The sequence below is a fragment of the Grus americana genome, chromosome 3 (genome assembly GCF_028858705.1).
Source record: "Grus americana isolate bGruAme1 chromosome 3, bGruAme1.mat, whole genome shotgun sequence".
Classification (NCBI taxonomy): domain Eukaryota; kingdom Metazoa; phylum Chordata; class Aves; order Gruiformes; family Gruidae; genus Grus; species Grus americana.
The window spans coordinates 58,348,708-58,363,932 of record NC_072854.1 but is presented as its reverse complement, the minus strand read 5'-3'; the positions used below and the strand labels follow the sequence as shown (position 1 = coordinate 58,363,932).

General features: G+C 38.8%; 1 protein-coding gene across 3 annotated transcripts in view; it reads right to left on the bottom strand.

Moving 5' to 3' along the window:
* RNF217 (ring finger protein 217) overlaps positions 1-15,225 on the bottom strand; it is a 69,123-nt gene that overhangs the window by 14,276 nt on the left and 39,622 nt on the right. For 2 of the 3 annotated variants that reach the window (XM_054821410.1, XM_054821413.1), the window contains 2 exons: positions 12,640-12,804; positions 5,152-5,353 (listed from right to left, as the gene is read on the bottom strand). In XM_054821410.1, coding sequence (XP_054677385.1) covers positions 5,152-5,353; positions 12,640-12,804 — 367 coding nt within the window. The remainder of the gene's footprint in view (positions 1-5,151; positions 5,354-12,639; positions 12,805-15,225) is intronic. The other variant, XM_054821412.1, reaches the window with a different exon arrangement.

Sequence of the window (15,225 nt, the reverse complement as noted above, 5' to 3'; positions counted from 1 at the left end):
CATCTGTGGTAATCTAATAACTCTATTTGCAGGTGTCTCAGAGGGGCTGCACTACTTGCGATATAGATGATGATGTTTTTCTGCAAAATGAGGAAACGTTTAGGGAAATATGAAGGAATATTTCTCCCTTGCATAACCTTGGGTTTGGTTGCAGATTTTAGCATAATATATACAAAACCCCATAAATCCTTAGAGAATTCTTTGCCATGTAAGAAAATGGATATACTAGGTTTAGAAAACAAATATAATCACTAGCATGAGAAATAAAAAGTTTTGTCTTCCACATCTAAATATCATTATATGTTTAAGCAACAGAGCCACTAAAAGTATCTACTTACAAATCAAACAGTCATATCTGTGTAGATTTAAGTTCCAATTCTAGTTTGTATCTGTTTTTTAAAAGTCCTATGAAGTGTATATAGGAGACTTCTTACAAATCAGACTGACTTAAATGATAAAGTTGCTGACGAAGGTTGGATCCTAGAAATGCATGCTTCCTTCTGCAGTGCTCAACGCCATGCATACATTAAGTGAATCTTGCACTCTGTCTTGGGACAGGAGTACACGTCAGTTAGATCTGAAATCAGGCTGCTTGCAAAATCCTAGTTACCATGCAAAAAAACTTCATATGCTTTAATAGCATCACTGCTTGTTGTGTCCTGCTACATATCCATGAAGTACCTAGCAATTGATTTTGAATACAATTCACCCAACTGAATTCACGTGGTACTTAAGTGGCATCTTAAGTACATTTCAGACAGCTGAACTTCTTTTTCCTTTCTGTGCAATTCATCACTAACGCCAGTTATAACCAAACATCCTACGTTCAAGAACTCGGCCAAATAATTACTATCAGAATGAAGTCTAAGTCCACTGGGACTGAAAGATAAAAGCAATTTCACCTTACTGTACTGGTCACCAACGTTTCTCCAAAAAATATGCTGACTAAATAGGGGAGAGAGATGTCATCAATTCAGAGACCACTTCTGCTCCTCATTTATTTTTTTCTCCCTGTGATTTCTATTACCTTTACAAAACCATTGCTTTATGAAGAAAAGTATATTTGAATTTATGCTGCAATAAATACTTTTCCCTTATTTTTATTACAGAACAGTTTGTGATTGTAGGCACAAACATTTGCTTCTCAACAGAACGCATGACAGCATGCCAGCCTGCCATGAAGCGTTCTTTCCTTTCTACACACCCCACCCACCCAGATTTGGTAGAAACAAGCCAAAGAACCTTCACTAGAAAATCACCACATTTGCTTAAATAAGTATTTCCTCTCCATAGCAAGAAAATAAAATAAAGTCACAGAAGAACATTTATCTAGCAACACCTCACCACTCTCCCACTGACAGCCAAGAGAATGTCGTCTTAATTTCCACTACTTCGCTAAGTAGCAGAGGCATTTTACTATCGGAAATCCAACCTTTATTTCTTGCTACGTGTTACTAAAATTTAGAGGCTACGCTTCTAATGACCTATTTTTCTGCTACCATCTCCTCTTTCTAACATCTCCTGCTGACTCTCGGAATGTACAGTAACACCTGATGATGATAATGCTCCACTCTTGCCTGGTAAAGCCTTAAAGTATTAGTTCTAGCTACTCGGCCAACTCTGGCCCTAGGCGTGATCCCTAACTGGAATTAAACATTTCTCAATATTCAACTAGATCTTAAATGATTACAACGAGGAAGCTTCAGTTCAAAACAAAGCAACAAAAATATCAAAGATCTTGACAAAGAAAAATCTGATGGAGGGTCTATAAAAGAAAGATATGAGAGGGTAAGCAAGTTATTTATTCAATTTTGTAATAAAAGAACTAACTAATGAAACTATCAGTATTCTATTTAAAAAAAAAAATCACACAAACACTCAGAAGGATGAAAGTACTTTCTCTACACAATGTAGTGAAATCTACATAGGGAAATCCTACAGCCTCTACCCAAAGATAATGTGGAAGCCAAAACTATAAATAATTTAAGAACTGTGTAAACTGAAAAAGGATACATTTCTTGATAGTTACTAAGCAAAGGTTCAGACACAAACCATAACTAAAGAAGCATCTAAAACAATGATTAGTGGAAATACACAGTAAGTGAGCCCTCAGAGAGGGCTGGAGCACCTCTCCTATGAGGACAGGCTGAGAGAGTTGGGGTTGTTCAGCCTGGAGAAGAGAAGGCTCCAGGGAGATCTAATTGTGGCCTTCCAGTACCTAAAAGGGGCCTACAGGAAAGCTGGAGAGGGACTGTTTATCAGGGAGTGGAGTGACAGGACAAGGGGTAATGGGTTTAAGCTGAAGGAGGGTCGATTTAGATTAGATGTTAGACAGAAATTCTTTACTGTGAGGGTGGTGAGGCACTGGAACAGGTTGCCCAGAGAAGCTGTGGCTGCCCCATCCCTGGAAGTGTTCAAGGCCAGGTTGGATGGGGCTTTGGGCAACGTGGTCTAGTGGAGGGTGTCCCTGCCCATGGCAGGGGGGTTGGAACTAGATGGTCTTTCAGGTCCCTTCCAACCCAAGCCATTCTATGATTCCATCTTATTTGTAATTGACCACTGTTGGGGACAAACTCATTATGCAGACCTTTACACTTGACAATTAATTTGGGATTTTTCAATTTTTAAATTTTTTTTTATTTTTTTACTTCCCCGCCCTCAATTTTACATTTGTCCATTTTGCACAGATCAATTGTGTTGAAGTTTTGACAAGATCTGCTATCCTTGTTAAATTTCCACCATTCAAGACGGCAGAATCCACAAACTGAACTGACACTGTATCACAGTTTGGGATTATACAGTCTCAAAAGAAAAATGTCAGGAGACCTAACCTTACAACAACATCATACCTTCTTAAAAAAGTGTGTGCGCACCCACATGTGTGGAAAAGAGTTAAAATAAATAAAGCAAGACAGGCTGACACATGCAGTTGTAGCCAAAATCTAATCTAATGGAGGAAGAACAATGAACTGAAATCCTGAATCCTAACCTGATGTAAATTGTTTAAACTTTGTTTGTGTTCAACCATGAATTCTGTTAGGGCTCTGGAGTGTTTTTGGTAGTTATTCATACATTGTATCAGGATCAGTATCAAAACAGAGTCCTAGAGATGACTAAGGGATTTAGGGTCATGGGTATCAACGCAGGGGTTCTTTGAATCATTGTCAACTTGGGTGTTAAGCTATTGTAAAAATGAGGGCAATTACTACATGTGCTGGCAGGTTCAGCTAGCTCTGCCTCTATTCAAACAATGACCATTCCTCTGAAAAAAACACTGTATGACAGAGGTAGCCCTGGAGAGAAATTTTTAACAGAAAACCCTAGGAGAAGTTTAAGCTGAGGCTTTAAGCTTAGCTAATCTTCCTTGGTTTGCTAATTAAGGCAAACCACAAGTACACTTGCAAACAGGAAATGAAAGTAAAACATCTTATACCCTCTCTATGCGTGTTTTTGTAAATATGAACATATACATCTTCACCACTGAACTTTAATTGATATATGCACTTCCACATTTCTTAACTGCCTCTCAGTCACTGTTTGCAAATAAACTAATTTTCTTTCTTACTAGTAAAAGCTGTTTCTTTTTGAAAGGAAAAGGTCATGCATTATTGTTTCCTAAAAAAACAAACAGGGCAAACAAAATAATATTAATAGTAGTTACGCACATGCAGTACATGCACCTGTATTTCGGACTTTGTGTGTGGCATTAAAACATGCCAACTACATATTCAGATACCTTTCATGTAAACAGTTGCAAAAATTAAGACAATAATAATGGGGTTTTTGGCAGATCTATGTTTTGATAAGAAACACTTATATTTGTGTATCAATTGTACATAGAAGGCTTAATCTTGGAATAACGTTACCCATGATGCCACACGTGAGTGGCACAGAACTGGTCACGTCTCTGAGCACAGTCCCTTGCTATCATGGATACTAATTCCACCCAATGTACCAAGATCCATTTTAAAACAGCTTACCTTGTTTGCCATTGTGACTTTTACTGAAAGCTCTTCTGAAACCTTACTTTGAAATAGCCCTTGAAATTTAAGCTTAAATTTATTCATGAACAGTTTATAGCCATGTCTTCTAGTACCAGCATTGTCTTTAACCTAGGCTAGATCTTCTCATGTGTTGGAATTTATCTCTACAAAATGTATCACAGCAGGCAGATCCAGTCATTTTGATTTTATCTACTTTCCTATTTTATTTCTATATTATTTTCACCGCAGACTCCTATTTCCACACGTTCAGTCTTTTACCTTTACGTTCAACATCACCAATTCAGAAGCTCAAAGCATTTCCTCATCCTAGGTAAATCCCAAGTCATTTCCTATTTCTATGCCTTAATTCAAAATACTAAAGGTTTTATTTTCCTTAATAGGTTCCTGGTTTTTGACACATGATTCAATCATTTCCTATAATGTTATAGATCACTTTACATGCTATAAACTCACTACAATGACTGAAGTAAATGCATAGGCAAGATATGACATAAGGTAATAATCTACTTTGGTATCTATTTTTCTTGTGCTTCTATAGGTTGAGACAGGTATACACCTGGTTCAAAAGCAAATTAGGAGTGCCTTTTTTTAAAAAAAATAAAGAGAAAAGTCAAGCTTTTGGCATTATATTCCTGTGAGATAAATTAATGTATATAGTTGTGTTTTATCTGAACCAAAGCTAACAGTTAAAAGATAAATGTCCTCCTGTTTAAATGGGTTAACCTGAACAGTTTGATTTTTCAAAACCAGGTCAGGTTCAAATCCAATCAACACTTTTTTCAAATAAAACCTTAACACAGAGGTTTATTTAAAAAAGGTTCCTGCTCTGATCCATTTCTCCTATATGCTTTTAGAATAACCATCAGCCAGCAACATGCATATTGACAGTATTTTTCCAGTTTGCTTACATATTATTAAAAAGGATTAGGAAACAAGCTATCAGAAGAGGACACAATACTTATACAGTCCAGGGAGTGCAAGTGCTATATATTTAAATATATTTAATAAACCACCTTTTACATAACTAAACAGGCTGCCCATCGGATACTTTAAACCAAAAATTTTTATTTAACTATTATTGGTCCCTTCCACCCGCCCCCAATCACCTCATTGTGCAACTCTCCACAAGGAACATTTATCCACTCACCACAGACCGAGCCTCGCACTAATCTCCTTAAATGTGGTCTCTCGGGGAGGTAGCGGTATTTGCATCCAAAGATACTGAGGTTTGAGGTGTGATCTCCGAAGAACCGGAGCTGGCGGTATCTCTCCCCACAACGGTAACAGAAATTAGTGTTACACTGTGAACACGTCATGTGGTCACACCCTTCTGTTCTCTGGATGTGGATCTGTATAAGCAGAACAAAACAAAGAAAAGATTATTTGCCCCCCTCCCTAAGCACAGTAAAGCAGGCACTACCTACTACAGTCCGCACATCAGATGAAAGAACACTGCAAGCAACCCCCTGCTTAACTCAGCATTTGCATTAATTAATACTGCAGCTGTCCTAAGACAACAATGGCTTTCTAAGGCATGTTTCACAGCAAATGTGAGTTATAGTTGTTTCCAGATTTCCATACATCATTTTCTATATAATCCTTTCTCTGTTTAAACACTCTTTGTATCACGTGAGAATCTGCGTGATCCTTGTCCTTACTGAAAATTTGTTTTCATTGCTGAAGTAGACACATTAGCACCAAATTTTATTAAAAATAAAAGTAGCACAGTAAATACAGTTATGAACTCTGATCCCTCCACGTATAAGTTTCCCTGTTATGCCACCTGTGGCCCCGCTTCCTTTCCCATCACCATCGCAAATCGATCGGGCATTTTGTAATAAACACCAGAAAGGCTCTATGTTAGAGTGAATGATCTGAAAAGCATGAAAATGGGGTTTTTTGGTAAAAAAAAAAAAAAAAAAAAAAGAAAGATTCCACAAACTGTATAAAATAATTACACCAAGCTTTCATAATGCCTGCAGTACAGCATGAAGCTGGGCTGCCTAGGTTCTACATCCATCTTTCTGCTGATTGCCTGCAAAAATAGCTCCATTCCTGTATCTCCATGTACTCTTCCTGCAAAACTAGTACATTTACCTAACTTTGCACAGATTTGGTAAGGCTTCGGTTTTAGTTAATAGTTCCGAGAGTCTTAGGAGAGAGGGTAGTCCTGGAGCTGAGTATTTCACATCATCAACTACAATTACACAACTACTTCTAAAGCTTGCCAACTAAAAATATAGCTAACGAGGTGGTAAACACACACATTTCCTAGCTCGAAAAATTGCTAAAGACTCTCCCATCCCAAGACCATGCTCCAGAGAGGAATGGCAGATAAAATTACCTAATAATTGAGGTTGCAAGTGACCTTTGGAGGTCATCTATTTTAACCTCTAGCTCCAAGCTGGGCTAACTTCTAAGATCAGATTGCTCCAGGCCTCATCCCACTAGATTTTAAAAATTTCCAAGTATGGCTATGTCACGGTCTCTTTGAGCAACCTCCTGTCTCATGCTTCACCATCATCCAGGAATAGTTTTTTCCCTTACATCCAATTGGAATTTTATTTGTTGAAACTTGCAACAGATGAACAAATGCCTCCTGAAATTCTTATCTGTATCTATTTTGCAGAGAGGTACACGTAAAGACAAGGTATCACCACTCTGCGGCCCCGCAAGCACCAGAGACGCTCAAAGCTCAAGTACAACTGAAGCCTCCCACCTCAAGGGAGGCTTCTGACTCCTGGGGTATCCAACATTCTTGAGAGGGTCAAGTGTTTGTTCTCTGGCGCTGACTGGGGTTCCTCAGGGATGTGAGAAATCTTGCTCACCCAAACAGCTACTGAAACTGGCACTTTATACATGTAAGAAAGTGATGTTTTCCACCAACCATACACTTCTGGTAAAAGATTCCAGGGCAGATGTAGTTAGCAGTAGTTCCAGGTACACCTGTCAACATCCCTGTGCCAACAGGAGTGATTTCGGAACTCACATTTCTCCACTTTCAAATGCTTCTTTAACACATAAGAGGGTAAAGACATTCACAAAAGAGAGGATTAGGTTATAAAACATTACTTTCTAGTGGGCAAGTATTCTAGTGGACTTGTGTTCATCCCATAGAAGGGACGGAAATAGACTGACCAAGCAATTCTTCCCCTCTGCCCTGAGGAAGCTTGCTGTATCATACATGCCTTGCTTTCTAGAAGCACCTGGAAAACACCATTGCTGATGAGCTTTATAAGTCACTTGACTTCAAAACTTTCACGGTTGGAGCATTGACTGCAAGCAAAGTGGTAAGAAAAGTCTACCCAATATTGTAGCAACTTAAGCATAATTTTTGAAGTTGTACACCATTTTATTCTAAAAGGGATACTGTCAGTTTGACTTTTAAGGTTTTTCATATAAAAATGTCGACTCTATGAATAGAGCCATAGTTTATGTAATTCCTAAAAGATTAACTTGAACTGAAATGAAGGAGTTTAATAGTGACTTAACATATTTTAACAAATTAACTTGAAAATTTAATTCCAATTAGTTTTTCAGACAACAACTATACAGAATTTTGTAATTTTAGAGGTACCTTTCCATATCTGCTGATTCAGTGACATATATCCATCTTAAAAATGTAAATGAGGGAAACATATCTTATGATACTAACAAGAACTGGTTGTTTTCTTTTCTTTCTGAATCAAGACTGTTTAATTCTCCTTTCTCTTCTCCAACTTACCAACCCCATTTATTAAGTTACCATCCACCCTACTTGAAAATCTGTACAAGCCTGGAGACTATAAAAACCCTAGATGCAAACCAAAACTACTTCACATTTCAAAAATAAATTAATTTTCTTTGGTAGTAAGAATGTCAGGGAGCTGCTGGCAGTAGCTTTGTACATTCTATCATCAATACCTTTCAGAAATACCCACCTCTCAGACACTGCCTGCTGTCCTTCCACCCACACTTTCCTAGAGGCATCTCAGCTCCCGTTAGCCAGGCAGCGCTCCTAAATCACATCTGAATCTACTTGTTTCTGCTCTAAATCCTCCAGACATACTGTCCTCTTAAAGAAGTTGATAGAGGATTTATTCTCTTACAGGCATATATTGCAATTACATGTACTTTATCTTCACTTCTTCAAAAAGTACTAAAAAAATTTTAGTGAATACTTATCTGCACATATATAACTGTCTTAAAAAGCTGCAAATATGGAACTGGTTGTACTTGCCTACACTTCCTGTTGCAAAAAGCTTTCCTTTTTTTAGTGAGGAGAGACATCATTAAAAAAATTAAATAAAAAAACCCCAACAACCTTAGATGTGGGGCTTGGACTCTCTATCATACGCCCGCAGACTGACAATGCCAGATGAACTTTGTATGATTTGGTCAGGCTGCTTTCAAGCCTAAGACATGACATCTCACCAGATCAACTTCAGCTCTGGTTCACAGACATGCCTCTCTCCCCTCAGGATAATCCACTGACAGAGATAGATTACAAATCTATAGGTTGGGAAAACGATCACCGATGGGTCAGATATCACCACAAGTGTTCCTGCTCCGTTGGCAATCCCATGGCATGCACCCGGGGAATGCACGGGGCCAGGAATGCGGCTTGCTATAGTTAGCTGCAGCCATGCGGGGTTTGGTGCCTTGTAACTGCAGGCTCCCCAGCAGCACGGTGGGGCTGGAGGAGCCAAGGTGAGAGCACCGCAAGCCCAGTTTCTGCCTCCAAGCATTCAGTCGGTGTGGTGTTACTGGCTTCATCCTGCATCCAGAGCCTGCTCAATCCCAAAGACGCACCCGCACATTACAGGGAAAGGTTTAGTCATTCAGAAACTCAAGTATGGCTCCCGGAACAGGAGGGGTGAAAATTACACACCAATGGCAAAGCACACAGAGCTCAGACTCTTAAGGAAACAAAGTAGCACAGTGGCTATTTCAGACCCTCAATTTACCTCCTCTGCATATTACAAGCCCTCTCACAGAAATCTTCCAGGGAAATCACTTCCAAGAGATCTGAGGATGAGAGCGGCCATTTCTCCTCCATTCCTGCTGAAGAAAGCCTGGCAGGCAGCTTTATCCTTTCATTTACAAGCAAGGATCCTCCTCCCTCCACAGGATGAGAAATAATTCTCAGAAAACCTTCAAAAACTATGACCCGAGTTTTGTTATAACACTCATATTAATCAGAACAGTGAATCCGCCGTGCGTACTTCTTGATTTGCATTGACATCCTTTTTTACTTAAATTTCTGCTGCTGTTTGAAGCTTTCTAAGCTAGAGCTGCTGTTTGATGTTTCCTCAGACAGTGTTGTTTTTGAAATCTGAGGTAAGATAACACCAACGTGAAGTACTTCCTCAGTTTGCTGTACTGTAAAAACACTTGTGGAAAAAAGGCATTTTGATGTTAACACATTGTCACAAGAAATTGTAAGAAATAAAACCCTAAAACAGTAGTGGGAAAGGCAAACATGGCTACAGATTTTATGAAAAGGCATCTCCTAATGTGTAGCAAATTTGCACTCTAGTCAGCTCCCTCTAGAACAGGACCAGCATTTTTTCCACAAGTCTTGTTGAGAAAAATGGTCTATGCTGAGTTTCTCAAACCAGTGTATTATAAATGTGGAAAAGCCTCTATTAAAAACAAAAAATGTCAAAATTAATTTCAGGTATAGTTTAAAAGAGTAGCGTTTTGTAGTATTTCCATATTGATATATAGTCACAAAATGAATCTACAATTATGTATTTTGACAATGCGTAACATTTTTATTTGCTTATGTAAGCATATCTTAGAGAGATTAGGTAAATATGAGCTATTTCTATTAGGTGCACTAAAGCTGTGTGCACCTACAGGAAAAAGGAATCAAGTTTACAGTTATTTAACAGTGTCCGCTAGTATTCACACTACAAAGGATTATGTTCTTTCAAAGCACTTACCAAAACCACTGAAAAACTTGTGAATGCTTGCCTAAGGATCTGCCTCTATACACACACCATAAGAGTGCTCCCATTTTCTCACCTGCACGCCTAGACAAAACAATAATTGTGCATTCTATTTCTCTGTGGTACAGCTACTTAAAGAAAGAGTCTGCGTGTGTATATAATTATCTCCAGAAGATATCTGTAAAGTATGGTCACAGTTTACATTGTAATCAGTATCACACATTGAAAGTTACCAGTAATTTTACAAGTTATTTCAGTAAAGAAATTCTACCTCTATTAAAATTTTACCTTTAATTTCCGTTAGCTTCATTGTTAGCCTAAAGATTAAATACTAATTTCTTGACACTTACAATTTATTCTTGACTCTTCCTCAATCTGTTTGTCAATTTTGGCTGCTGCAGATTTTTAACCAAAATATGAAAGAAGTTCTTTAAATAGAATAGATGCACATATCAAAATAAAGTATGTCGTCACCTGAAACATTGCCTATTACGGATCTAGAACAAGGATAAATCAAATAGTATGTTACTAACTCTGTTTTCTCTGTCATTCCTTTCTCTTTTTTATTCAGAAATATGACAGTCATCTGATTCAATGTTATTTTATATAGGGGTTTTGGGGGGATGGCTGGAGAGAGGGGCAGAGGAAGTACAGCTCCAATCTCCTGACCCCAAATTATTAACTGTTGGTATGTTTATCCCCATGTGCCCAGACATCTATTAATGCTGTAATAAAGATGAAGAATGCTGCATAAGATGTGGTTTGTTTTTTTTTTTAATAACTACTCAATAACAGATTAAGGGGGGGAAAAAAAAGGGAAAAAGAACAGTACCACTAACCACTGGCTAAGTGGTTCTTTTGATTACTTGCTAGTTGTACATTTGATTTAAAAATAAACGATGTGTTCATATAAACATTTTGGAGGTTGTAGGCAAGAACAACTTTTTTCACCTCTGCAAAAAAATATCAGGAGTGGGGGTGGCAATAAAGTTAATGAAAAGGTTGAACTCCCTGTTTGATATTCACTTATAACACCACATTACCAGAAAGGTAACACAGGTTCTTTTTCTGTGCTACATTCATAACTTTCCATACTGCCTCCCACTATGGAAGAGGTTTTATTTTCTTTTGACTATGAAAAGAAATCTAAAGTATTTTTGGAATTAAGAGCCTAACTCATGTAACTTCAGGCTTCAAAATTAGTGACTTAACGTGCGTAAGTTTCAAGCATCCAGCCTTTTCTCTTGAAGACAGTGAAAACAGTTGTATACTTTGCGTTTTAAATTTAAAACTTAAGGATAAACACATTAGGGTTAGCAGTTTTAGTTCCTTTCTCTTTCCAGCTGGCAGCCCTCTTTCCCCTGCTTTTCCACACTCATATTTTTTTTGCTTGGCACATTTTCTTCTTTTTTTTGGACAAATTATTTCAATAGTTACGTCATTCACGTCATAAAATCTGAGTCTGGACACAAGTCAAAGAATTAAAAACAAAACAGATACTCTTCCTACTCCAAAAGGAGCAAAGTTTTTAAAAGCATTCTACTGTAAGACTTCCCAGAAAGTGAACATTTTTAGAACTAGCTCAAACCTATCAACTCTTACCAAACGGCAAGCTGTTAAAACTCTTCAAATGTCATGTGTGCGCGGGAGGAAGGGTAAACAACTGACTGCTGATTTCGGAGCTTTCCAAATTTTAAGTAGTGTTTTGAAATCTTTCAATTTCAAGCTATGGCATCACAGGCATTTTTTTCTCCAAGACCAAAATAAAATACTTAAACTGATAAATGTTCTCATATTTGCACAGGGTAAGGTTCGAAGTGTGGCAAAAGTATACTTTGGACTTTTAGAAGTAAATCTTCCCATTCAATATTTATTTCCTACCAAATATGCCAGTTTCCTTACTTTGTCCTCTCTGTGAAGCAGATGTAGAGCAATAGACAGGTTCAGGTTAGGTACTCCCTTTCAAAAAAGGACAGATTCCCACCACCATGGTGCTCTCAAGGTTTTGACTTACTACTCTGTCAGTAGCTGGGGATTAGGGCTGTGAAAAAAAAAGTGAACAAACATCACGGCCACCTTCATTAAGGGCAGCCAGGGCACAGATGTGCTGGGCTGTTGCATCTCACTTGAGTAGTGGGAAATATTTCCTGTCCTGGAAAAGATTAATGCCGTTTTTAGGCCATGGGACAGCACTTCAGTCTGTTGAAAATTAAACTAGCTTATGAGAAAGGCTTGTGAAGAACTGACATTTAATCCTAAAACCTCTCTTTTTCCCACATCTTAAAGTCTCCCTTAGTTAACTTGTTGGTAGAGTACTTTCTGCCTTACTCAAACTCAATTGACCCAAGCTCTTTGGAAAACCTAACAAAGGGCACCGTATTTCTCTAAAGCTTTACATTTCTTTAAAGCTTTATTTTAGAAAAAATTCATACTGTAACACACATTCATTATAAGCAATACATTAAAGCCTCCTCTTAGGATTTTCCTATTGTTTCTTTTACATGCAGAGGTTCTGCAGAATCAGTGCGGGCACCAGCAAGTAAAATATCTGACCTGTTTTTGTCAATGGGTCATCGACAAGAATCTGCACAGCAAGCGTGAATTCCATTTCCAATGCTGAGCAGAAGGTACAAATATTTACTGTAAATACATATTTAAAGGGTTTGAAGCCACTACCTGCAAGCCAAGGGAGAGCAGCTCACCTTGCATTTTGGACACTTCTGGGCATTCCTCTGCCCGTGTTCGATTTCGTTGGCCCAGTGACGCAACAGCTTGTCTCCCTTCTTGTATTCTTTGCAGTTAACACCTTCATGCCAGGGAGAGTGGCACTTGAAACACCAGACAAATTGGCAAGATGGACACTGGATCTGTATAAATGAGAAAACACCACACATTTCCAAGCTGAGTACTGACCCAACTGGAAAGCCCATTTTAAACCCACTGCTCTTAAATTAAGAGAGTAGCTGCCCAGTAAAGGTCTAATATATTTTGAAATACCTCTTTTAAAAACACAAGAGGTTACCTTGTTCCTTTTCTTTTTTATAAGACAGAAAATACAGAACTAATTGCTAAAGCCAGAAAAGGCCACAATCAAATGAAGCGCAAGTAGCTTGGTTTAAGCATAGGAACTGGTGCCCGAATTCACTGCATGGCTCAAATGCCAAAAGCCAAAATCCAGGAAGCTTATTCAACTGCCTCCAACATACACATGAGATCACCTAAAAATTAGCAGCCAGTTTTCAGTGCAGTGGATCTCAGTCTGAGTTATGAATTTCATTGCCGAGGCAATCACCAGGGAATATGTGGTCTTCTGAAGGAGACCAGACCAGGTTATGAAGCTTCTATTAGAAATGGTCCGGGGAAAAGGGGCCACAAGCAAGGGTCTCAACCAAGGGCCACAACTACCACCTGGAAGTCAGGCACCACATTTTGCTCTTGATTGCATAAGGGTGAGCTGAGGCTGTGCCAAACACCCCGCTTGTACAGACCACACCTAACAGCAAAAACCACAAGACAAGCTCCTTAAATTGAGAAAGGAACTATTCTTCCCATTCCCTGGGTTTTACATCATTGCGTCAAACAGGTACCACTGTCATCATGTCTTCCTCCAGAGCCTGCCTATCTTTTTGAAAAAAGCCATGGCAGCTGCTGTGTTTGTAGAAGTAATAAATAGAGGCACATTGCAGGTGCTGATCTGATGAAAGACAGGCCTCCTACCTGGGTCATGAATAAGGAAAGCAAGAACTAGAAGCCACATCAGACACAGACACATCCAGGCTCCTGCAACATCTTCACTTCTGCTATGTTTGGCAGCAAAACGTTTCAGCTTGAAAGATAGGAAGGCACATCTCAAGCAACTGCTGAACCCTGTCCTCCAGCTCCAGTTGCAGCCCATGCCCAGCACTGCCCTGGCTTTGTACCAGATGATGGACAGGACTGAGGAATTCAACCAGCCAAAAAAGGCTTTTTGGTTGTATCTGACCTGACTGAAACACGGACCTGTCTGTGCTGGCCATGCATGGTGTGGAGGTGCTGTTCAGGAAACTACATCCTAGGGTGTAGTCACACATGGAAGCCCCCAAAAGACATTTCCAAAATCTTCACTCCCACCAGATGGGAGCGAGCACCGCCCCTGCTCAGACACACCGACTGCTGGAGTGCTGCCTCAGCTCCAGTCACAGTCCCAAGCAGGCTCTCTGATCTCCCTTAAGTATTTTGCTGGGGGGCAGCCAAAAATTATTTATATGTGCAATTCCTACATGCGACACTACCAGCATGGTAATACAAAGATGATCTGATCTCTGATGCGTGACTAAGAAATGAAGCCGTCTGCTCCCCTTAACACTATTTCCTAGAGTTCTATACACAGAGAAAGCATTTAGATTTTTGTCTTTAAGGGCACACATTAAAAATTTAATTGACACAATGGCTCAAGCTGAGCATTTTTATGACCCTAGCAGACCCATTTTTCAGTAGTTGACTTTAACTTCACTTGTAGAAAGCAAATGTTTTGGTTTAGGTGGGGTTTTTTTGTTGGGTTTTTTTTGGGTTTTTTTTGGTTTGTTTTTTTTTTTTTTTTTTACACTGCAGCAGTGTCTAACATTTATAGCTTCATTTTTATAAAGTGATGTTCCTCTCTCTGGGCAGCACCGTTTAGCCAAGTATTTTACCTTTAATGGTGGAATATACGATGTGCTGCTTAATGCATCACTTCAGCTTACCTCTTTATACCATTCTACATCTATAGATCAGCAAGTTCAAGAATGGGAGTTAATGATCAAGAGAATTAATAATTTTCTCACTACTCATAAGACAGCATTTCCCTCTCCGGGATCCTTCGCCTGGGCATAAGGCTAAAGTGCAAAGAAGGGAAACAGCATCAAGAAGTTGACAGATTTTCTTCTTAGTACAAAACATTAATATTTTCATCAGTTACCATCTACTAGTCATTACCCTTGCAAAAAACCCCACACCGTACATGCATTTAAGTGTTAGAATACATACATTTCCTTCATATCAAGCAGATTCAGAGAGTGTAATATTAAAATGGATGAAATCTTGATATCCTGTACCTGGTGCAAGCATGACTTCCTGCTTTCTATAGACATTTTTGCTAAGGCACAGAGTAAAAACACCTCAGAAGAAAGCTGCACTTCTCACATGCTTCCTGTCAATGAAATAAGTTACTGTAGACACAGGTAGGCAGCACAAACCCAGGAAAGAACAACAAATGAAACTTGTTCGTAGGGAAACAACACATTAAAGCTGCACGGTGTGGATTACAAACA